General features: G+C 37.3%; 1 protein-coding gene across 1 annotated transcript in view; it reads right to left on the minus strand.

The window, feature by feature from the left end:
* The window catches only part of Cubn (cubilin), a 199807-nt gene that overhangs the window by 134211 nt on the left and 40157 nt on the right, over nucleotides 1–25439 (minus strand). Inside the window, exons 20-27 of the mRNA XM_090318958.1 lie at nucleotides 17552–17696; nucleotides 16949–17127; nucleotides 14433–14598; nucleotides 13580–13796; nucleotides 12780–12910; nucleotides 3840–4029; nucleotides 2374–2534; nucleotides 603–784 (exon numbers count right to left, since the gene is read on the minus strand). Of these exons, the coding sequence (XP_090175084.1) occupies nucleotides 603–784; nucleotides 2374–2534; nucleotides 3840–4029; nucleotides 12780–12910; nucleotides 13580–13796; nucleotides 14433–14598; nucleotides 16949–17127; nucleotides 17552–17696 (1371 nt within the window). The remainder of the gene's footprint in view (nucleotides 1–602; nucleotides 785–2373; nucleotides 2535–3839; nucleotides 4030–12779; nucleotides 12911–13579; nucleotides 13797–14432; nucleotides 14599–16948; nucleotides 17128–17551; nucleotides 17697–25439) is intronic.

The following is a 25439-nucleotide window of genomic DNA, read 5'->3' on the forward strand; positions in this document are numbered from 1 at the left end:
ATGGTAACACCTCTGTACACTTTAATAATAACAATGAAATTATGAAGAAGTAATATCTCCTCTAACTGACCAAAACAATCCTCTAAATTTTAAACTTTTTTGGGTGGTGGTACTGGTTTTTGAAATCTGGACTTGACCTACTTGCTGTGGAAGCTTTCTGCCATTTGAGCCATGCCTCTAGCCCCTTCAATTATTACTTTCCAGTCCACATGTAGAAATTATGTGGATTAGGGTTATAAATTTAATAGTCACTCTTAGGATATTTTCACTGTATCTTGGAGTTTATATTCAAAATAGTTTAATATTAGCAGTTCATTACTTAGGGTACTTAGAAAACTGTCACTAACATCATCAAATTTCTTTGGCATAGCTTTCTATTTTATGTGGAGTTTTTATATGATATCATGTCCGTGATGACATGGCTCAAGATTCATTGTACTGGTAGACTGACATGTTGAATTGAAACCCTTCTGTACAACTACTTAAAGACAATAAAATTAATAAAGGAATAAAACCCATCTTTCCTGAATCTCAACACAAAAGTAAAAACTTTTTCTGTGTTGGGTGAAATGGCAGATGTGGATAACATAATTGATACATACAGCCAGATAATCCAAAGAGCAGTTCTGGTGATACTCCAAGTGGAAATCTTGAAATTGCAGTAGGAATGGACTACCGTGGCTGGCTTTTAACCACCAGTAGCACTCAGAGCTGTGGTAATATGGCATTGGGTAGTTGGGAGACGTGAACACGCCAGTAGATGTGGTGAGGTTGCCTCCACAGCCTATGGAAGGAAGAAGTGAATGATGAATGTGAACTAAACAACTTATCCATGTCCTTAAATCAAGTTGCAGAGTAAAACTTCATCAGAGAGTAGCTCATTCGTATCTATGTATTGTCCTTTTTTTTTCTAATTAAGATGATTGATTGGCTTCATGAAGTATACCAGGGACCTAAGAATGTTGCCATTTTATTCTTTAAAATAGATGGCTGCACAGGCAGAAAACTAAAAGTAGATCCCACCTTGTCACTATGCATGAACATCAACTCAAAATGGATCAAAGACCTCAATATTGGACCTGAAAGTCGGAAAGTACTACAAGACAGAGTAGGAGAGACACTGGAACTCACAGGCACCACAGATTGGAGAGAGTCTCCACAAATGGCACTACTTAAAAATAAAAAGTTTCTGCACAGCTAAAGACATATCTACAAAAATTTTCCAATTGGAAAATATATTTGTCAGCAATGCATCAAACAAAGGCTTAATATCCAATATATACAGGGAACTTACGAAACTAATTCCCTCCAAACCCAACAAACCAATTGCTAAATGGGCAAGGGATCTAAAGAGAGATTTCTCAGAAGAAATAAAAATGGCAAAGAAACATATGAGGAAATGCTCTTCATCAATGGCCATAAAGGAAATGCAAATAAAAACAACCCTGAGATGCCACCTTACCCCAATCAGAATGACCAATGTTCTGAATTTAAACAACAGCAAATGCTGGTAGGAGGCCTACTACACTGCTGGTGGTCTTGTAAACTAGTACAACCACTCTGGAAAGCAGTCTTGAGGTGCCTCAAAAATCTAAACATAGACCTTCCCTACGATCTAGCCATACCACTCCTGGACATCTACCCTGAGCATCATAACCCAGGGTATGATAAAGATACTTGACTATTCACAATAGTCAAGTGAGGAAAACAAGCCAGATGCCCCACTACAGGTGAACGCATTCAAAACATGTGGTACATATAGAATGGAATTTTACATAGCAACCAGACAAGATAAAATAATGGCATTCACTGGGAAATGGATGGAAATACAGCAAATCGTGTTGAGTGAGATAAGTCAAGACCAATGAGAAAAATGATGCATAGTCTCTCTAACATGCAGGTATTAGATCTAAAACTAGACAAAACCAGACAAAATAAACAGAACACAGAACTTAAGAAGCCCATATTCGATGAAACCAAAAGAAGGAATAACTGATAACCCTAGCAAAGGGAAGAAAGGTACATAACACCAGATCTGGAAGAAATGGCATTATTGTCAATGTTCAAAGAGTTAAACCTGTTGCTCTAGGTAAGTCTAGAAGGTTTTGTATATCTAACATTGATAAATCTGTAGACTATATCAGTGATGCTTAGTACTATGAAATTAAGAAAAAATGATTGTGAAATTAGCTAAGTATCACTATGCCACAGTACTGTAAATTGTATATAACTACTTAACCTCAATTCAAAAAAAATAGATAGTTGCTGTTAATTCAAAAATACTTGTGATATTGAACATGTGTGACAAAGAGTATTGACTAGACACAGGTAAGGAAAAGAAGACAGCTCAACAATCTTATCTTAGTTCTTTACCTGTTGCTGATCCATCCCAGTAAGCTGAGAATCCAGAATCTGAGATTATTGGGTCACTCTTAAATTTTAACAATAGTTTATTACTATGAGAGATGATTATTGGAGGGAGATTTTTGCCACAGAATTTTCCCACAACTGGTGAATCTTCATATCCTCCATCTCTGTACACATCCAGAACACAGAAATAAACACATTATTGATAATACTATTTAACTGTCATCCAGACTAACTTAAACTATGGGTTTGCCAGTTTACCAGATCATTAGACTTTTGCCAGAATTACTTCAAAATAATCACAATTTCAAGCTCCCAACTTTTTTGTTTTAATATAAAATATTTGATGAGAGTAAAGCATGCCATGTTGGCATAGAATAGCATCTTCTGTCATCAGTGCCACATCGAGAGAATGTATTTAATCTTGACCTTCTCAAAGCAATATTTCAAAGAATGCAAAATATAGAAATTATAATTTTCAACAGAATAAACAAATATTGCCTAGTATTACTGAGAAATAGTAAATGTGTCTACTTTGGAAATTTTCACAACTCAATACACTATGTGTGGTTTATTTAATACAATCATGGAAATAATTCTTTCCCTAAGAACTTATATAGTTTGGGGTTTTTTTTGCCAGTCCTGGGCTTGAGCTCAGAGCCTGGCACTGTCCTTGGACTTTCTCAAGGCTAGAACTCTACCACTCAAGCCTCAGCACCATTTCCAGCTTTTTTTTCTATGTATGTGGTACCTAGGAATCCAACCCGGGTCTTCATGCATGCTAGGCAAGCACTCTACCACTAGACCAAACTCCCAGCCCAGAACTTATATAGTTTTAAAGATAGTTTATAATACATGTTTTTTAAGCAAAAAAAAATAAGTTATACAGTCAACATTAAATCCCAGTGTTTACAACATACACCTACCATCAGCTGTGTCAAACCTCACTTCATAGGAAATCTTTGATAGAGAATGTTTTAACAGTTTTTGGAAATTATGTCATTTTAGCATGATATGGTTCAGCTATAACTTGTTATATTTTAATATCTTCATATCAGAGAATAAAAAATACTTTATAGGGGCCGGGAGTTTGGCCTAGTGGTTAAAGTGCTTGCCTAGCATGCATGAAGACCCGGGTTCGATTCCTCGGTACCACATACATAGAAAAAAGCCGGAAGTGGTGCTGAGGCTCAAGTGGTAGAGCTCTAGCCTTGAGAAAGTCCAAGGACAGTGCTCAGGCCCTGAGCTCAAGCCCAGGACTGGCAAAAAAATAAAATTAAATAAATACTTTATAAGGTCCCAGATATAAAATGCTCAAAATAAAATTAATTTTGAGACATGCCAAAATGATATACAATATTTTTTCTTTGTTATTCTGCATAATAAAGGAAGATGTCAAAATGTATTAATATACCCTCACTGCTTTTGTAATATTTAAAAGAACTGTAAATGAAATAAAGTAAGGTTCTGACCTGATTTCCAGAAAATCCACACAATCTCCAGAAATGCCATCCTCCAAAGAGAAGTTAGTAAAGTGTAATGCTATCTGCTGGTTGGTTCCCACCGTGATCCTATAAGTGCATTGCCAATCATTTGGATAAGGATTGGGGTAATTAGGGGAGGTGATTAACCCATAGTCGTCCGTATAGTCGTATGAGCATTCTGTGAATAGAGAGCACAAGGAACAAAATTGAAGAGATTATTCTCTGCTTAAAATACATGAAGTCAAATACACTACTTTAATTTGTACCAATGAACTTGATTTCCAGTACCTCTTTCCGGAATGTTCCCAAAATGACTTCATTTTGAAAGAGGGTTTTTTAAATCTCAAAGGCAAGATAATCAGTAAGCCTCAGTTATGTGGTGGTAATATTTATCCATGTCTTAAAAGAACCATGATATTAGTGTAGGAAATGATAAAAAAAATTTTACCCATATAAACTATCATATTAAAAAATTAGATTAAATTACACAGATTTTAGAAAGAACTTGAAAATAATTCAGTTCCTTTTTCATAATCTTCCTTTAAAATGTTTTTTCTTCTATAGGTACCAAAGAAAGATGGTGGAGAATAATAAGCCAGGCTTGGTGATCAAAACTCATCTAAATACAGACAAGATATGTAAACTGGAGTAACTGTCTCCAACTCCCTTATCTCAAAAATAAAGATGGCGAGGCTGGGAATTTGGCCTTGTGGTAGACTGCTTGCCTAGCATGCACAAAGACCCAGATTTGATTCTTCAGTACTACATTCATAGAAAAGCTGGAAATAGTGCTGTGGCTCAAGTGGTAGAGCCTTGAGGAAAGCTCAGGCCTTGAGTTCAGTCCTCAGTACTGGCAAAAAAAAAAAAAAAATGAAAACAAAACGGCTACTCTGTCTTGAGATGACTTTTGTAGTCATTGCCATATGATTTGCACTGTAGTTTTGACTTTTCTGATGCATAATATGCAAAAACATGCAATAGAGAAAATATTATGTGACCTCCTGACATTTAAAACATGCATCATGAAGGGTTCTCTTGTGGAGGACCTTTAACCCTGGCTGCAACTCACTTAAATCCCAAATATTATTGGTTGGGGCCTTGGGCTCTCTTGCTTGGCTTCAATGCTATGGAGCACTATATTTACTTTAATAAACTTGTGTTTCTCTCATTAAGAAGTAAAATGTGGGAGTTTCAGACAATATAATTGAAGTGGTTGCCTCATGGTATATCCTCAATAAATGGTAGTTGCCATCATTCTATTTCAAAATAGACTAGGTGTAAGATGAGCATGAATTAACTGTAAAAGATAAAGTATAAAATTTTGTTAGGCTACTTGGACAGAGTTTTGTCATAAATAAATACAACTGTCTTAGTGTAATAGTTTTTTACTTTATTCAGTTCTTCAGATTGAGAGAAAAAGAAAAGAGAAGATGATTTCAGACCCAGTAATGAATATCAATAGGATAGAATTTCATGGATCAAACAGACATTAAATGAAACTGAAGCCCCAATGCCCAACACAGACATGGTTCATAGCTTTAACCAGTTAAACAAATCTCTACCCATGCCACTGTGAATAAAGACATGGTGCTTCTTGATTCTCTCTTTTGCTCCCAGTGGGAAAAACATTAGTACATCTAACTAGTACAAGCCCCCACTAGTCTGCAGGAGAACGTGACTGTTACAGTCCAGTTCCTAGGAAAGGGAAGCTGACTGAAGCAGTCAGAATGAGTCACTTCAGTGTGCTTTGCCCATATACAAGTGGGTATCTACCACAGTTGGTAAGCTTGTTCATCTCTGCTGAAAGAAACTGAATTGCAAGCTTCTCCATTGCTAGCATGAAAGTCAGCCACTGTCCCCAAATGATCTTCATATTTGCCCACCTTGCCTGAAATGGTTAGCCTAAAATACTCCCTCATCCAACCCATTCTTTATATTAAAAAAAAAATCCTTGCCTGTCAATTCAGGTCTAGGCCAAATACCATTCTGTACTTACCCATCCCAGCCACGCAGAATGAATTCCTTTTTGTTCAATAAAATTTTATATAAATAGAAAAACTGAGCACCAAATGTATTTCCATAATTGTTTCTATAGGAGTCTATTTCTCCCACTAGGTCTGATGATATAAAGAAGACCCTATTAGCCATTATTAACTATGATCCCCAATACCTTCCCAACACTGAATCCTAATAACATTGGCTAAAATTAGATAATGTCTTAAAAACTGAGTGCGATGAGAAATGTATCTAAGTTTCTCTCTCTCTTTGTACCCTACGTAACTCTTCACTTTGGGCTGACCACTTTCCTCACCCTGTAACCTAGTCCCCAATTATTTTCTTGCGTTCTTTCCGTTCAATTCTGTTTACTAGATTGGCTGAAGTTCTTCAACATGCTATAATAGTCATTAAGTCTTAATTATGGATTTGATTTCTAGCTGTGATAAGAAACTGATACTGAATCATCCCCTCTTCTTAGCAACTACAAGACTGGACAAAATATGGAACACAAGGGCAGTATAAAACTGTGCCCTTTGACAGGTGGGACTCCTGATTTCCTTGATGTTTGATGCCAGCAAAAGTGCCTGACCAGAGAAGGCAGCTAAAGCCTATGCAGTAAAATATATGATATGAAGCTGAGAAAGCAGAGACCAGAGCTGAGGGCTGCTAAAACATCTGGTGAAGGGTCCCTGTGAGTTCATTACTCGGCATGGACGGGGTATGTAGATAAGGAGACTTCAGTGAACATGCAAGAGATGCTACTAAATTCGAAGCAGAAGCAGTATATAGTGGTCAAGACATTTCCAATAGACTGTAGAGTTCTCTACCAACCAGAGCAGAGATCCCTTATTTCCATCCCAGGTATCCAAGCGAAACAAGTCTATACATCATAAACTGAAGACCTCAGCGTCACACCTTCTCCAAATGCTTCGCTATCAACAATCAAGCAACCATACATCTGAGCAAGGCCTGGAGAGATTATTAGGTCTTGGAAGTTGCAACCCAGCAAGGTAGAAAGTCATAGAAAGCCTCCAGGGATTTCCATGAATGTACCTTAAAAAATAAAAGAGCTGGGCCAGGAATGTGGCCCAGTGGTAAAGTGCTTGTCTAGCATGCACAAAGCCCTGGGTTCGATTCCTCAGTACCACATACACAGAAAAAGCTGGAAGTGGTGCTGTGGCTCAAATGGCAGAGCACTAGCCTTGAGCAGAAGTGCTCAAGGACAGTGCCCAAGCCCTGAGTTCAAGCCTCAGGACTGGCAAAAAATAAATAAACACAAACTTAAAAAATTAAAAACCCCACACAAATATAAGACAATTGGTCAGATATTAACCAGACAAGAAAATGCCTACAACATGTCATCCACAAGGTTTAGAATAAATCTAAAAAACTGCTGTTAATACTTAAAAATGGAGTACTGTAAACCCAACATTCAAGGAAAATTATGGTCAATCATCAAGGAAAATGTGGTCACATAATGCAGGTGGCCTAGATATTGGATTCAAAACACAAAAGAGCTTTAAAGCAAACATCAGACATATGTCTGATGAATTTAACAAGTCTTAATGAGTAAACAAAATATTAATAGAGGAAGAAATACTAAAAATAAGAGCAGAGCTGGGAGTGTGGCCTAATGGTAGGGTCTAGCATACATGAAGCCCTGGGTTCAATTCCTCGGAACCACAACCTCAGAAAAAAGCTGGAAGTAGTGCTGTGTCTCAGGTAGTAAAGTGCTAGCTAGCCTTGAGGAAAGTGCTAGCCTGAGTGCAAGCCCCAGGAATGGCAAAAAAAAAAAAAAAAGATAAATAAACAAATAAAATAAGAGCAATGTGGAATTTCTACAACTTAAATGCATACTGACTGAAATAGAACTCATGAAGGGTTAATGATTGGACTCTGAAGAAAAAGAGATCAGAAAAATTAAAGGTGTTTCTACAGAAACACCTTTATTCTGAACACCAAAGAGGAAAGAATTGCATTAAATGCACAGTGAGTATCCTGGGATAGGGCCATACCAGACTAGCACACATACGGGAGTGACCAAGAAAAAGAGACTTTAGAAACAGGTCAAGCCAGGTGCAGGCGACTCATACCTGTATTCAGGAGGCTGAGTACCTGGACTCAGGAGGCTACTTAGGAGGCTGAAATCTGAGTATCAGAGTTCAAAGCCAGCATGGGAACAAAAGTTCATCACCATTTAACCACCAGAAAGCCAGAAGTGATGCTGAGCCTCAAAGTGGTAGAGTGCTAGCCTTGATTGAGCTGAAGAGCTCCGGGATAATGCTCGGGCCCAGAGTGCAAGCTCCACAACTGACCAAAAAAGAAAAAAAATCTTAATTCTTGAAAGGTTAGGAAATTTCTTTTTGGCCAAGTATGTTTAAATCTAGTAACTACTTGAAGGTAATAAAAATAAATAATATTAAATTAAAAGGACAAATCTTTAGAACAAATCAGTAACACACCATGAGAATATTTCATAAGATGATTAACTATGCTAAATTAAAAACCAAATAATACAATAAATATATATAGAATCAGAAAGTAGAGTCAGACAGGTCATGAGTTTAAGGCCAGACAGGTCTAATTAATGAGATTCAAAAATCAAAATGACAACAATAACAAAAAGTATCTTACCTAACACTGAAGCATGTAAAATGTTCATTTTTCTTCCTTTGACAGTATAAATGGCTCTTTCTAAAACTAAAGTTCATAGTGGAAAACAATATTGCTTGGTTTCCACCGGTACTTTCAAACAAAGTACAAATAAATTAATTTGAATGTGTTTCCACAGGGAATATGTGTTTTCATGAGGTCTATCACATCAATATAAGATGCAAACATAAAAATATCTATGACTTTTTTATCTTCTGTTGACAAGGAAAAAATATGTACCAGTAGCAGTTGGATTACTACTCTGCTCTAAAAGCATTTCCAAAGAGATGAAGATGAAAAGAACATTCCTTTATCATACGCGTTCTACAGAATTGGTAATGGAAAAGCCTATCTCTGAAGATTAAAGCCAACTGCTGGCAGAACTCCTATTTCTTTCTGACCAACTTCAAGTGAAAAGAAAGCAGAGAACATGTGCAAATGTCCTTTGTGGACCATTACAAAAGTCACTTTTGTGAACTTTTCTAAAAATGATAATGCTTGTCTGCCTTCAGTGTACATTTTCAAAGAAGTATTTGGACCCTAGCATTTGTACCACACCAATAAGCTTATGATCAAAGAGGAAAATCAGAAGCGTGATAATAACGGGCCAACCCATAATGGTGTATCAATCCTACAAGCTCTGAACCACAGGAACAGGATACCCAGGGCTGGAGGAAGACATTGTGTAAAATAAGAAAGGTCCTAAGTGTACAGTAATACATCATCTCCAAGCTTTGTCTCCTGGAATATGTTATATCATCGTTTAATCGTATTAAATTAAGGATCAGTCTGCATACCATAGCTCCTAAAGTACTTATGAGATTTAGTCTCTGGTGAATCCATATGATCTCAGATCTTAAAGATAAATTACAGCAGAGCCACCTCTAGGAAGTGCATACAAGCCAGTGACTCGCACCCTGAGAGAGGCCTCAGCATTAGAAGCTGATGGTGCCATATGGCTTTCTGCATCTGACCATCTGATTGCTCTTTGGGATGATTTAGCTGTGAGTCATACCTATGAGCTGATCCAGTAAAAAGCTGGACCAAGCCAAGCAAGAACATATGTTCTTCCTGGTCTGTCAAAGTAAAATAAGGACTAATTCATAGGAAAGCAGGGTGGACAGTGATTGTCTCTCTGTCTCTCTCTCTATTTCTGTCTCTCTATATATATTTCTGTCTCTCTATATTTCTGTCTCTCTCCCCCCCCCATGTTGCGATTATTAAATCGGGGTCTCATGCATGACAAGCCATTACTTTGAATGAGCTATAATCCCAATCTCATCTCCCTCATCGGCTTCCTTTCTGTCTAGCTCACTTCTTTGCTCTTGTTTAATTTACCTCCATTTAACTTGTTTCATATCTTCCTGAAAATTTGTTTTAATTAAACTTTAACATGCTTCTTTCCCCACAATTTCAGTTGCTCTTAGTTGTTTCTGCATGAAACACTGCCTCACAAGCTAGTAGAGTATCAAGAGTAATTTCACTCCTTACAGAGCTGTGTCTTACTTTGTATGTTATTACAAAGATTTCCATGATATTTTTAGGAGGCTCTGCTTACAGTATGTTATTTAAGAGACATCCAGTTTATTCATGCATCAAATTAAAATTATGTACATAGATGATTAGAACGAGGATATTTCAGACGCTATCAAATCCAATCCTTTAATTACACAGATGAGAAAACTGGAGCCCAAAGAGTTCAAGTGACTTACTCCAAATCTAATATTCAATGTAATTTGGGGCCAAACATATGGGATAGATAAAACTACAGAAGTATGGAAAATTGTATGCACACTATAATTTCTTGAGAAACCAAATTAGGCTATTGGATGTTAACCACCTGAACAGAGTCCAGAGAACACATCCATCACATAACTGATTATGAATCCTCAGATTTTATTTCTCATGTGCTATGAATGATCTCCTCCACAGGGTTTCACCAGAGATAAAAATATGCATTCTGTTGCATGCAGGATATCTAAATGCCTGCATCAAAAACAGAATTTGAACTACTGCAGAGAATAGTAGTTTTTGCATGGAATGTTAGAGTAGTGGCTAGACCCTCTGAAGAGAAGTAAACGAGAGATTGGTAACAGTTCTAAGTGGGAGATTTATTGCACAGAATAGAGAATTCCTGGGGCTGGAGAGTGGTGGCTTGTTCCTATAATCCTAGCCACTCAGAAGGTTGAGATTTAGAGATCAAAGTTCAAAGCCAGTCAAGGCAGAAAAGCCTGTGAGACTCTTCTCTCCAATTAACTGCTTGAAAACTGGAAATGAAGGTGTGGTTCAAATGGTAGAATGTTACCCTTAGCAAAAAATGCTTAGTAATGGCAGGAGCTGGCATTATAGGTTCATGCCTATAATCCTAGTCACCCAGGAGGCTGAGATATGAGGATTATGGTTCAAAGCCAACCTGGGCAGGAAAAGTCCATGAGACTTCTATCTCCAAAAAAAGAAAAAAAACAAAACAAAACAACAACAACAACAAAAACATCAGAAAACCACACGTGTTAGTATGGCTCAAAGTTTTAAAGCAGGAGTCTTGAGGAAAAAGCTCAAGGACAGCACCTAGGCACTGGCTGACAACACACACACACACACACACACACACACACACACACAAATCTCTGGAGATCTCTGGACACAAAATTGTGTTGAAGGAGCATGTATGGGCACAGGCCAAACTCCCAACTTTTTTCTCAAAGGAGCTCACTAAATGCCATGTTTTTCCGGAACAATCCAGAGGCTGTGGTATGCTTTGTAAGCAGGGTCACCTTAGGTCTATTAGAAATCTGCATTGTATGATAACTTGTGTCCATTAAATATCTTCCAAACATGAGGCATCCAGACTCACTAAAATGCCACACATCTCAAATGGGCCCCTCGGCCTAACAAAACTTGATGCCTTTTTATGTCCCATAGACTCTGAGTTAGAGGCATAGAGATGTTTCAAAGACTTTGCTTGCAAAGGTCTTCTTACTATACTACATTTTCAAGGAGTGCATTAATGATAGAAATGAAATAATAGGAAAAGGAGTATGCAAAGAAAGACATACTGAAAAGGCTCAATTCTATTAGGTCAAATTTATAAAAATGTACATTTTGCCAAGAAAGTTTTGGCCTGCTGCTGTATAAGTCACTAAAGCTCTCCCTTATTTTTCTTCTGCTCAAATAAAGTTTTCCTGATAGGTAACTTTTTTTTTTTTGCCAGTCCTGGGGCTTGAACTCAGGACCTGGGCACTGCCCCTGAGCTTCTTTTGCTCAATACTAGTGCTCTACGATTCAATCCACAGAGCCACTTCTAGCTTTTTCTATGTATGTGGTATTGAGGACTAGAACTCAGGGCTTCATGCATGCTAGGCAAGCACTCTATACTAAGCTATATTCCCAACCCTAATTGGTAACTTTTTATTTGGATAGAATTTTCAACTTGATCAAAAAAAAATTATAAGAGTGATTAGACTGGGGCTGGGAGCATGGCCTAGTGGTAGAGTGCTTGCCTAGCATGCATGAAGACCTGGGTTTAATTCCTCAGTACCACATACACAGAAAAGGCCAGAAGTGGTACTCTGACTCAAGTGGTAGAGTGCCAGCCTTGAGAAAGCCCAAGGACAGTACTCAGGCCCTGAGTTAAAGCTCCAGGACTGGCAAAAAAAAAAGTGACTGGGCTTTGTATCATTTTTTCTGTACTGTTCTTGTACTCTTATTCTTTACCTCTTTCTGCCTCTATCACTCATTTATTAAGTGAACCATTCACACAGTATCTTATAGGCATTGTGTGTGTGATTTTTTTTTTCCCTCAAAACTTCAGAATACTATTTCTGTACATTTTGGGGATGGGGGAGAAAAGATATCACCATGTAGCCCTAGATACCTTTGAACTACCTTTGAGTAGTCTCCAGACTAGCTGGGATTATAAGCTTGTACAACCACAAGTGACCAGTGTACCATTCCTAAAAAGAAACACACTCCCTTACAGAAGAAAAAATACAGTACTATTATTAAATTTAGAAAACAACGCTGAGGAAAAATGAAAATTGACTGATATTGATATAATTAAGTCTGTGAAATGAATTCAATAGCTACTTTCATTAATTTTAATGAGTACATAATTAACATTGTATTGTATTCATATCAATACAATACCCCTGCCTAATCATGACACTATTTGTTATCTACTCCAAAACACAGCTTTCATTGTCTTCTTGTGTGTTAGAAAACATCAATAATGTTTTGAGTGGAACCAATGAGACTGAGCATGTAATAATGTTTAGTTACCTGCTGATGCATTGACTGTGATATAAGACATTATGAAGCCTTCATAAGCAAGGTCAGAGTCAGCCACAAATCTCAGCATTACTGAGTTGGTACTGCTGGTAAGATATGGAGGGATGGATTTTCCACAGTATCTATTCCAAACCAAGAAAGAAGAGACATACGGGTTTTAGAATTTTTTGTATATTTTGAAATGACATACAAAAACTTAGGGCATAGAATGATAATGTTTTTTAATCCACCTTTAATCACCTTAAATTCGTATTTCACTAAAAATAATTTACACACTTACTGCAGATCATGATTACTTTGGCAAAATGGTTTTGTGTATATAGCTGCATCACTACACATACAAAAATTTTAATAATATAGAAAGCACACGCTATAATAGATCACTACATAGCACGTTAATAACTTGTTCATCAAGATATAATAAAGAGAAACAGCATAGCATGAGTTCAGAAAGCACAAATTCTAGAGCCAACCCTATTACTAAGCCACATTCCCAGCCCTATATTGTATTTTTATAATGATATTTTATGCTATTACCACTAAAATACTATGTGAGGTAACGTGTTTGTTAATGGCATACATTTAAACATGTGGTGGTGTATGTGTAATTCAAAATACCATGGTAACATCAGATAAAAATATGCAATCAACTTAGAAGAAGAAATAAGAAAAAGTGATGGTAAGTGTAATAGTGGTTTTGTCGATCTCTGAAAAATAGTCTATGAAGCAATGAGTAAGCCAACTTACACACACACACACATACACAAAAAGAACAAATGAAATAAACTCACCTGCCAAGAGATGTCTCTGAGCCAGCGTCATAAATTTCCAAGTAGTCCTTGGTGCAATTGTAGTGGAACTCCAGTTGGAATGTGTCAAAATGCAAACGGATCACGTGGCCAGGCTGAACTAATATATGCCAGGTGCAGTTGACGCCATTGGGATAGACATTCGGAAAGCCTGGACTGGCAATGTTTCCTTCTGGCTCTGTAAGAACTTTTCCACATGCTGTCAAAAATAAATTAATTAATAACCAGAAATGATGATCACAGCAAAGAACCAACAAGATACCTGGATTCCAAAGTGCTTCTCATCTGTCACTTAAGATTAAGTGCTTGGCCAGGCATGGTGGCTCACGCCTGTAATCCTAGCTATTCTGGAGGCTGAGATCTGAGGATCAAGGTTCAAAGCCACCCAGGCACAAAAGGACCTGAGACTCTTAGCTCCAATTAACCTCTAGAAAACAGGAAGTGAGGATTGGCTCAAGGGTAGGATGGTAGCCTTGAGCTGAAGAGCTCAGGGACAGCGCCCAGGCAGAGTTCAAGCCCCATGATCCAAAAAAAAAAAAAAAAAAAAAAGTGTTGGTTTTTTTTTTTTCTCTCTGTTGATATATGGATTGAAAATCTATTGTTTTTCCATGTACTTTTACATTTTCACAGCATGGATAATGTTTACCTAATTTATTATCTCAATTGTACACACACTTATTCTGGGGAATATTCATTTTGCAGCTCTGAGCCTTAAGTTAAAGCCAAAGCCTTTCCCATGCTAGGCTAGTACTTTCCCACTATGTTACATTTCCAGCTCTACTGTTAACTTGTCCTAATATCAGCCTACAGAGAGAAGGGAAGATATCTTACTTACCCAGATCCTCAGAACCGAATGTAGCCATGAAACCGTGATTTTCAGGAAAAGAACTTTTCACAAAGGTGACATAGAGAACGTTGTACACTGAGGTTATAAAGGAAGGTCTGTCGGAGCCACAATACTTTATGTTCTTAGGAGAAGCAAGAGTAGGGCTGCTGCCAATCTAAAGCAAAACAGGCAAAACCAAATTTACTCTGTAAGATAATGAACTTTAGAAAATTGTCTTGAGACTAAATAAACATTCTCAAAATGCGGTTGCAACAACGACAGCTACAGTTAAGAATCAATTTGAGAACACAATCAGTTTCTGAATATTCTAAATACCCAATGAAAATCCCCATACTTATTAACTGTCAATTTCTAGCCATTGATACCAGAGGTTTAGGCAGGTACTAGCTCCTTTGCTTCCATAAACTATTCCAGGCCTTACTTTAAACAAATACAATTACATACTTTGTGATAAAGCGATATCATGCTTTTCCAAATTAACCCGTATTCTGATATCACTAGCCAATTTTTTTAAGACTGTATGATATTCTGCTGAATGGGTATGTTATTTTACATACCCATTTGGTGGCTGGTGAATATTTAAGTTGATTCTACTTCTAAAATTCTAAATACTTCTTGTAGGTGTTATTTTTATATGCTGTGATAAATTATGACTGTAGGCATATTCCCATGTGCATTTCTGTGTGGCTATCTATATTTGATTTACCACCCTTATTTGGGGTTGAATTACTGAATTGAATGGTAATGTTCTGTTTAATATTCTGAGATGCTGCCAGGTTCCTTTGACTCAGACCTGTAATTCTAGCTATTTAGGAGGCTGAGATCTCAGGATCATTGTTCAAAGCAATCTACAATGAACCACCTGAAAAACTAGAAATGGCACCATGGCTCAAAGTAGTAGAGCATTAGCCTTGAGCTGAAGAGCTCGGGGATAGATCCCAGGTCCAGAGTTTAAGCCGCATGTCCAGCAAAAACAACCACCACCACCACAACAATAAAAAGATTCTGAGGAGCTGCCAAGTGTTTTTTGAAGTGGCTATGTGACTTCACAGTTCTACCAGCAATAAGCAAAGGGTCAGTTGTCCCACACCCTGGTCATTCTTCCTACTATCTGAGCTTTTGATTATAGCCATTCAGAAGCACCATCATGGTTCTGACTTAAACTTCCCTGAACAATGGTGTCAGCAATGCTTATTATCAAATGCTTACTCTACATTTATACCTTTAAAGATATATGTATTCATATCCTCTGCCCATTTTTAAAACCAAGTTATTTTCCATTTTAATGAAGTCTTATGTCTCTCCCTTTTGTTGTGTGTACACTGTGGGTCATAAGCTAAAAAGTTTCATTTGAGAATGAAACTCTCACATTTGAGAGTATATGGACGGAGTCCAGCTTCAGACTTTGAATATGGATATTCAGAACATTTGTTGGAAAAAATACCCTTTTATTCTTGGCATCATTTCAATAAATCACTTGTCCTTAAAACATAGGTTTATTTTTGAACTTCACAATCTTTCCCATGGATCCGTTTTTATATCACTACTCCTATTATAGTTCACTGTACTAAGTGTTGCTTTGTTCTAAATTTTGATCTTGGGAACTGTGAGTTCTCCAACTTTACTCACAAATGATTTGATTATTTTGGTTCTCTCGTGTTTCACAGGGATTTTCCAGTTGATTTATGGAATTTCTTCAAAGAAACACTGACATTTTTATAGGAGTTGAATGGAATCTTTTGATCAATTTTGGGCATGTTGACATTTCTGCATGAGTCTCTGTTATCTGTGCATAAAGATTTTCCTCCTTTCTTTACATCCAAAATACATTTTATTTCTTTTCCTTGTTTGGTGGCTCTGGTGTGAAATTCTATATAATATGAACAGTAGTGACAAGAACAAAATCTTTTTTTTTCTTTTTTTACTGATATAAGGCAAAGCATTTCACTAGAACATCCAATGAAGTTCCAAAGCATTTTATATGTCATCCTTAAGCATGTTATATGTTGTTGTTTTAAATAAATGTTCTTGCTGGGTACCAATGGCTCACACATGTAATCCTAGCTACTCAGGAATCTGAGATCTGAGGATCACAGGTAGAAGCCAGCCTAGGCAGAAAAGTCCCTGTGAGACTTCTATCTCCAATAAATGACAAAAAAAAAATCCAGAAGCTGTGCTGTGGCTCAAGTGGTGAGTGCAACCCTTGAGCACAGTGAGGCTCAGGGACAGTACCCAGGCCCTGAGTTCAAGTCCTAAGACCAGCAAATACATTATTTGCTCCAGATTAAGAAAGTTCATACAAAGTGTTGGGTTTTGCCAACTGCTTTTTTTTCTGCATCTAGTAAATTGATCATTGACATCATATATTCATTCACTGATTTACAGATGTTAAAACAACCTAGACTTCCTAGGTCTAGATTCAGTTAAATAGTATTGTATGTATAGCCATAAGAGAGATTACAGTATGTTTAGTAATATGCCAAGAATTTCTCTTTTGTTCTTACCTCAACATAATCTGTATCGCAGTTGGCAGAACTTCCAATGTTGAAGTCAGTGAAATTGAGGAAAACTACTTGGCTTTGGGGTTGGTAGATGGTCCATCTACAGGTCCTTTCTCCAGGATACACATTAGGATAAAAAGGCGAGCGAATGGTTCCTTTTCCAGTGAATTCTCCCCCACAAACTGTAAATACAAAATTGATACTAGTGTTTGCCCACAAATAAATAATCCATTGCCCTGAATTTTCTTGCAAAGTCTAATTTTATGTCTAGCAGAAGATGATATATGGTATTTTAGTCATGGGGCTGTTTTTGCTGAAGGCTAGTGCTCTACTACTTGAGCTACAATGCCACTTCTGGGTTTCTAGTGGTTTATTGGAGATAAGAGCCTTTCCCATCAAGGCTTGCTTCAAGAAGTGATCCTCAGATCTCACCCTCCTTCGTAGCTATGATTACAACAGGCCTGAGCCATCTGTGCCCAGCTTAATAAGGACATTTTCAAGAATATTTTGCTTACAACTTGAGAACATAAAGTGACTAAATTACGTCAACAAATTAAAATACTATTGTCAGTTAAGACTAGATACTTTAAAATAAAGCAGCCTTACCAGTTTGATAAGTAGCTCTGAAACTGGCCCTCTGGATGGAATCATCTGTTTTAAACCTGATCCAGGCCTTATTAGTAAGAGATCTAATGGGAGCCAGGGTTTCATTGCCACATACTTTTCCAAGTAAGGTCTCATCATCTCGCACCTAAACAGAAAAATAAAACATATGTAATCCTAAGTGATAGTCATTTTCTGTTGTGCTTTTTTTAGCCCAATGCAACCACATGAAATACTTATAAATATCTTAAGCCAATGAAGTTCCACAGCGTAAGAATCTGGAAGATGTACAAAATCAATGCACAATATTGGATTACTATTCAAACAAGTACACAAAACATAAATGTTTCCACAAAATATTAATCAAAAGAAGACATGAAAGAAACTGATTATGATTATTGAAAATCAAAAAGAAAAGATCAGTAGATAAGAGAGAAATAAGGAGAGGGAGAGGCCGAGAAACAGACTATGACAGAAAATCATTAAATGAGAAATAATAAAGAAAAAATAATAGAAAAATTAATAAAATATGAAGGAAAGTAGAATAGAGACATGAATAACTATTTTTGGAGAGATTTGGGGGAATATGGATATAAAAGACAAATCTCTGGCAAGTCTATTAAAGACAAACTAAGCAGACACAAGATTAAGAATGGCAAAGGTGTCACAAACATATAGAGCTTAAGAAGTATTTTAAATAAAATTAAATGTACAGTTCTGGGACAATATATTCAAATGTTTAAAATGGGTTATTTACAGAATAAATAAAAATTACTAAAGTTATCTTAAGGTGAAAAAGAATAAAAATCTGAGTAGATATAATCCATGAATAAAACTGAAAACATTACCAAATAATTATTGCCTACCTTCCTACACACACACACACACACACACACACACACACACACACGGAAGACCTCCCAGAAGGCAGTCTACTCGATTAAGTTTTTTAAAGTTTTTAAGGAATAAGTACCATATATAATTTGTTCTAAATTATTCTCAAATATGAAACAATTTCCAACTAATTTTTCTCAGAATGCTCTTACCAAATCCCTATTAAAAATTAGAAACCATGGAATGATTTCTCCTAATATAGAAAATATATAGAAAAATCCTAAGCAGCCAGACACTCACACCTTAAAAGGATCTGAGACTCTTATCTCTAGTTAACCTTTAGAAAAGGGAAAGTGGGGCTTGGCTCAAGGGTAGGGTGGTAGCCTTGAGCTAAAGAGCTCAGGGACAGTGCCCAGGCTGAGTTCAAGCCCCATGATCCACTATATGTATATATATACATATATATATGTATATATATCCTAAGCATAGTTCTAGAAAAACAAATTCACAATCTACAGTTCACCTCGTATACCAAACCAAGTATCAGAACAAAAGTACTGAGGGGGTTGTTTGAAATGATAAGCCATATATATTTTTTTCATTAATAGATGCAATAAAATAAGCCACATTTGCCAAAAAGCATGCTTGCCTTCCTGAGAATTACTTCATGTATGTACACATGACTCCCATCACCAAGCTATCAGTAAGTACCAAGACCTGAGCTGACAATGGCACTGTGAGGCAGAGCTACTAAGAATGAACTAAATAACAGGTGAAGAACTTTCTCTAAAGCATAGCATGTCCAGAAAAATGCAAGGTATTGACTTATTACTTGAGTGATTTTCAGTAGGCTTAGTGATTAGACATTTGGGAAGTGGGTGAGGTCATTTTCTTGTTGAGGTCATTTTTAACTATTACCATAATGGGAGAGGAGGGTGCCACTACTGAGAGAGAGCTAAGTGTCAGAGCAGTGTGAGAAAATCACACACCACAGATCTCCAAAGTCCTGAATGGGTGGCAAACACACAGGTAAAAGTTTTGTTACTAAGCACAAGATCTAGCTCCACCATATTTAATAAACACAGAGTACTGGAAACAATTTTAAGAAATGCTGATTTGTAGAATGTAGATGAAAGGAAAGCTTCTTCCCTCTCTCTTCCTGGAAATTTGCCAAGTATTTGTCACCATTTCAGCATAGTTAGTCCCCAACTTACATAGCTGGACTTTCCTGCCCAGGCTGGCTTTAAACTACAATGCTCAGATCTCAGTCTTCCTCCTGAGTAGCTAGGATTACAGGTGTAAGCCACTGGCACCTGGCTTCCCTTACAACTTCTTATTTTTATTATAGTATATAGAAAGGTAAGATCAATGAATTTCATTTTAGAACAGTTAAAACCCTGATATATAAAAAAAAACTATCTTCAAGTAGACAACTACCAATTTAACAAAGGCTGTAAGTTTATGGAGGGAGGGGAAAATAAGGCTATTTCTCAGCAGAAATAATCTTGACATTGAGACTTGGAAGCTAATCAGGAATTGTCTAAGATAAAGGAAGGGAAAAAGAGTTAAGGAAAGATTAAAAAATTATAAGCATTTGTCATTCATGACTGGGATAAATGCTGAGTTCTGCAGATTACTTGACACTATGTATCCTGAATTCTACACCTCCAATATTCCATTGTTAGGATTCCAAAATGTAGGCCAAAGTGCTCATGGAATAATAATCAAAGTCTGCTCTATAATGACAAGAATGGAAACTTTTCTAAAGGTCTAAAAATAGACAGTGATCAAATAACTTATGGCCCTGGCATATGATCCAGGGTTACACAGATAAAAGAGCCACATGTCTCTCCACTGATTCAGATTCATACCAGTTACAACATCTGCCACCAAAACTTCACTCACTGAGGTAAAGTCACGCTAAATTTCCTTCCAATTGTGCAGACTGAACCTCAGAGGGAAGGGATAATTTGTCCCCACCCACACCAGCCTACAAACATCTTGCAAACAGGTATTTGACAAATTCTTTCATTTTAAGGTAAGTCTAAGGATTTCATGGATCTGTTTGTTGAGAATTGTCCTACTACAGTTCTTGAAAAGCAAGTATGAAACACTGGGTAAGATCTCTTCCTGTTCTCCCTTCCCCCAGGGATCTATTTGCTTCTTCTAAGATGATAGTCTCTCTTTTCTATGTTGTCCATTAGACGATGACAAGAAGGAAAAAAATGAGCAAATAGCATCGCAAGCAATCTAAAGTGAGCTATTCCCCTGGGCCCCAATTAATGAAACTGAAGGACTTTAGCAAGGAGAGGCAGCTGTAGTCCAAATGTTTAAAAAAAAAAAACTTACAGGGCTCCAGGGCCCTAAATTTAGGAGGTGCAATTGATTCTGGCTATGTTTCTCTTTCTCTGTGGAAAGGAAACCTTATTAATTCTGAAAGCCTGTATTCTCCTAGGATCTCAGCCATGACAATACTTTAACCACCAAGCTTTTGAAAGAGATGTTGAAATAAAATGTATCAAATGCTCTAAGTGAACCTCAGTATTTTCCCAGCACAACCTGCAGGAGCTATTCTGGGTCTATTGAATTTGTATTCCTCTCCAAGAAAAGTCTGTTTCCTTTGTGTTTGTGAACTAAGATAAACTGCATTATTTTTTTAAAATAATGATACCTGTCTCTCCTAGATGAGATTTGCATCTGCCCTTTGCCATAGAACTTTGCTTTATCTTCCTGTGGAGAATCATCTCTAATGGTTCCATTGGTTGTGCACTTAGGCTAAAGAATTGTTGGGCCTCCCTCATAGAATAAAAGTACAAGTGATGGGCTGATTTCCAACTAGATTTTTGTGGGCTTCAACTATTATTATTATTATTATTATTATTATTATTATTATTATTTATTACTTTTCCCTCTTGAAAGACCAAAAGCCTGGATCCTACAATGGCAAAGACAGGTGAAACAGCAACAGATCCCTGAGCCAAATAGATCAAAAACAAATGTGGTAACATGAACAAAAGAGAAACACTGCTTGTAAGCCACATAATGCTTTTGTTTGTTATCATATTTTATATGTCCAATAATTGTTACTGCTTTTCTTTTTCTTCTTCATCTTTTTTGGCAGGCCTAGGGCTTAAATTCAGGGGCCTGGAAATTGTTCCTGAGCTTCTTTTTGCTTAAGGCTAGCAGTCTACCACTTGAGCCACACACACCACCACTTGCAGGTTTTTCTGTGTGTGTGGTAGTGAGGAATGGAACCCAGGGCTTCAATGCATGCTAGGCAACACTCTACCACTAAGGCACATTCCCAGCTCATATTACTACTTCTTACTGCAGCAACTTAAATAAAGATGACTGGTGAATCAGGCACTGGTGGTTCATGCTTATAATCCTGACTACTCAGGAGGCTGAGATCTGAGGATCAATGTTCAAAGCCAGCCTGGGGAAAGTCCTTGAGACTTTTTTTATTTTTTTTATTTTTTTATTGTAATTAGTAAAAGGGTTACATGATATTTGCCAGATAGAAGGTGCATTAATTCACATACATTGATACCCTTTCACATGTCTTGGTACCCGTATCCCTCCCCCCCCCACACCCCCCACCCGTCTTGGTTTTCCCCTCTTCCCTATCAAATTTCAAATATCCAAATACAAATAAATTCAATAAATCAGATAACAAGGTGAGATACTATACCAATATGAGATAACCAAGGGACAGCAAAGGAGATGAGAGACAACATAGTACATTAAGGACAACAATCATTCATTATATGGCTTTTGTTTCACTATCCTGGAAGTCCTTTCAATTAGCTTCACATTATATGTCCTTATGTATCAAGATTTTGCTCTATTGCAAATCTCTGCTAGTAGAGCCCAAGGTTTCTACTGATTATGACGAATGAGGGAAACCATTGAGCCTAAGTTCCTTTGAGTCTGGCTTACTTCACTTAATATGATTTTTTCTAAGTCTTTCCATTTCCTAACAAATGGGGCGATGTCATTCTTTCTGACAGCAGCATAGAATTCCATTGTGTACAAATACCACAACTTGTTGATCCACTCATCAACTGAGGGACATCTAGGTTGGTTCCATATCTTTGCTATGGTGAATAGTGCTGCAATGAACATGGTTGTGCTAGTGGGTTTAGTATGTCCTTGTTTCTGGGTGGTTGGGTAAATGCCAAGTAGTGGAATTGCTGGGTCATAGGGGAGTTCTATGTTTAGCCTTTTGAGGCACTACCACACTGCTTTCCATAGTGGTTGACAGATTCAGAAACACAGAAATTATTCCATGCACACTCTCAGACCACAAAGGCATCAAACTGGAACTGACACACATCTCCACCAACGAAAACCCTGTAACTCATGGAGACTGAACAACACATTGTTGAATCACCAATGGGTCATCGAAGAGATCAGAACAGAAATCCAACAATTTATGAAATTTAACAGTAAGGAGCACACAAAATACCAACTCCTTTGGGACACAGCAAAGGCAGTACTCAGAGGAAAATTTATCGCGCTGAGTGCCTACAACAACAAGTTGGAAAAATTGCAAACCAACAAGTTAATGTCTCACCTTAAGCTCCTGGAAAAAGAGCAACAAACCAACCCTAATCCCAGTAGAAGAAAGCAAATAATTAAAATCAAAGCAGAATTAAATGATTTGGATTCCAAAAAAACTATAGAAAGAATCAACAAAACAAGGAGTTGGTTCTTTGAAAGAATTAACAAAATTGACAAGTCCTTAGCAAATCTTACCAAAAAAAGAAGAGAGCATATCGAAATAAACAAAATCGCAGATGAAAATGGTAATATCATGAAAGAAATTACCAAGATCCAGAATATCATGAGGGAATACTTCTCAAACCTTTATGCCAACAAATTTGAGAATCTAGATGAAATGGATGAATTCCTAGCCAATATTAACATACCCACACTGAACCAAGAAGAACTAAGCCAACTCAACAGGCCTATTTCAAGCTCTGAAATAGAAATGGCAATTAGAGAACTTCCACCTAAGAAAAGCCCAGGGCCAGATGGATTCACAGCTGAATTCTATAAGGTCTTCAAAGCAGAGCTCACACCACTACTCCTCAAGCTCTTCAACGAAATTGAAAATGAAGGTTCCTTACCAAACTCATTCTATGAAGCCAGTATAACCCTCATCCCCAAACCAGACAGAGATCCATCAAAGAAAGAAAACTATAGACCTATATCTTTGATGAACATCGATGCAAAACTTCTCAACAAAATACTGGCCAACCGTCTACAACAACTCATCAAAAAAATTATACAGTGTGATCAAACTGGATTCATCACAGGGAGGCAAAGCTGGTTCAACATACGCAAATCAATTAATATAATTCAACACATTAACAGGAGCAAGGACAAAAATCACATGATTGTCTCAATAGACGCGGAAAAGGCATTTGACAAGATCCAACACCCCTTTATGTTAAAAGCTCTGGAGAAACTAGGAATCCATGGAACATTCCTCAATGTAATAAAGGCTGTGTATGAGAAACCTACTGCTAGTATTACACTTAATGGTGAAAATCTAAAGCCATTCCCTCTAAAATCAGGAACGAGACAAGGATGCCCACTCTCTCCACTACTCTTTAACATAGTACTAGAATTCCTGGCCAGTGCAATAAGGCAAGAAGCAAGCATAAAGGGGATCCAAGTAGGGAAAGAGGAAATAAAACTATCCCTCTTTGCAGATGACATGATTCTGTATTTAAAGAATCCTATAGACTCTACTCCCAAGCTCCTTGAGCTGATTCAAAGCTTTGGAAGAGTAGCAGGCTATAAAATCAACCCTCAAAAATCAACTGCCTTCCTTTATGCCAACAGTGAGAGGAACGAGGCAATAATCAGGAAAGAAACTCCTTGAGACTCTTTATCTCCAATTAACCAGAAAATCAGACATGGAGTTGCAGCTCAAGTAGTAGAGCATCAGCTTTGATTAAAAAAAAAAACCCTCAAGGATAGCAGTCAGGTCCTGAATTAAAGCCCCATAACTGACCCCACCAACAAAAAATAGATGACTAATACATGAACCTGTTTGATAGTAAAATTTGTTAGCTTGTTCATTTGTTTTGTGAAATCAGGTGAAGCTATGAAGTGAGCCTTTGTAGAAGGATCACAGAGGATTATACTTGCAAAGGAATCACAAGGAAAAACACAAATTCCTAGCGTTCTGCAGAACAGGCCCATATTTCTTACTGATTTCTTTATCCATCTAATACATATTGATGGTGATGATGACGACGACGACGACATCAGTCATAAAGCCCAGTAGATATTCCGTGACCCAGGAATTTTGCCCTGTGGAATTGTCCAAGTGGCTTCTGATCTTTACATTCAAATTTCTGAAGAGAAACTACTCATAAGAACCTGGTTCTTGTTAAGGAACGATTTCCTGTTTGAAGAGCTAAAATTAGCTGAGCTGAAAGACATAATTTAAATGGAAACTGAGGCGCAAGACCTAGAGCCTAGCAAGCAGTGAGCTTGAACATCTGGAATGGATCAGCATTCAAAGCCATGTCTTAACACACGTGTTCATGTGTTTGTACGCTGTGACTCCAGATTTGTTTTTGTTCTGTATATTACAATTGCTAAAATGCATTTAAGCATCAACTTTTAACTCCAAGCAAACAAACCAAATATGCTGACAATAACCTTGAACCATCCAAAAGCTAAACAGAACCACATGTGGTTGTGCTTAACATGTAGCGGCCTGCCAACTGAACTATGGACTGACACACCCCTAAGTAAAGCAGAGACTTGATATTGGAAACTAGAAATGAGTCTTTGGCTAGTCAGAGTGAGTGGGAAAGGAATGTAAGCTTATCCCAAATGACAAAAAAGGGGGTTTTATTGACTAGAAGATGAGACAAACTATACAGAATCAGAAATTTGTGGTTTTCGATTATTTCCCTTTGCGTTTATTTTTAAGTACTGGTGCTCGAATTCAGGGACTCCACCCAGTACCATATGAGCCACGACGACACCCCAATTCATTTTGTCACATACTTTTTGAGGTATGATTTCCTGC

Source organism: Megascapheus bottae, chromosome 26 (assembly GCF_031878675.1).
Source record: "Megascapheus bottae isolate mThoBot1 chromosome 26, mThoBot2.hap1, whole genome shotgun sequence".
Taxonomy (NCBI): domain Eukaryota; kingdom Metazoa; phylum Chordata; class Mammalia; order Rodentia; family Geomyidae; genus Megascapheus; species Megascapheus bottae.